Consider the following 402-nt stretch of genomic DNA (forward strand, 5'->3'; position numbering starts at 1 on the left):
AAAACACTTACCGTTAAAGATGATGGCGGGTTCTGTCATGACGATGCCCATGTTGTGGCCATTATGGACGTCGTCATCACTCTTCAGACTAGGGTGGAACCACCTTTGGCAACTTTGACGGCTGTGTTTTTCAAGATCACGTGGTCACTGGGGGTCAGAAAGGAGATGGCAATGAAGAGGGGTCGTTGGGATGTTTAGGTCGTTGGGATTTTAGGGCGTTGGGTGATTAGGTCGTTGGGAGATTAGGTCGGGGGGAAATTTTTCAAGTCTTTGGGGATGTTTAGGCGTTGGGAAAATTTCAGGTGTTAGGTCGTTAGGAGATTAGGTCGTTGGGATTATTTGTGGAACAGGGGTGGGACGGGGGTGAGGGGGTTCGTGAACAAAGGGATTAAAAGTGTAAGA

At 48.5% G+C, this 402-nt stretch overlaps 1 protein-coding gene across 1 annotated transcript in view; it reads right to left on the minus strand.

The window, feature by feature from the left end:
- The window catches only part of LOC119587940, a 3,967-nt gene that overhangs the window by 2,679 nt on the left and 886 nt on the right, over positions 1-402 (minus strand). The window contains exon 2 of the mRNA XM_037936652.1: positions 12-147. Coding sequence (XP_037792580.1) covers positions 12-51 — 40 coding nt within the window. The 5' untranslated portion in view covers positions 52-147. The remainder of the gene's footprint in view (positions 1-11; positions 148-402) is intronic.

This window comes from Penaeus monodon, chromosome 23, assembly GCF_015228065.2.
Source record: "Penaeus monodon isolate SGIC_2016 chromosome 23, NSTDA_Pmon_1, whole genome shotgun sequence".
Lineage (NCBI taxonomy): Eukaryota > Metazoa > Arthropoda > Malacostraca > Decapoda > Penaeidae > Penaeus > Penaeus monodon.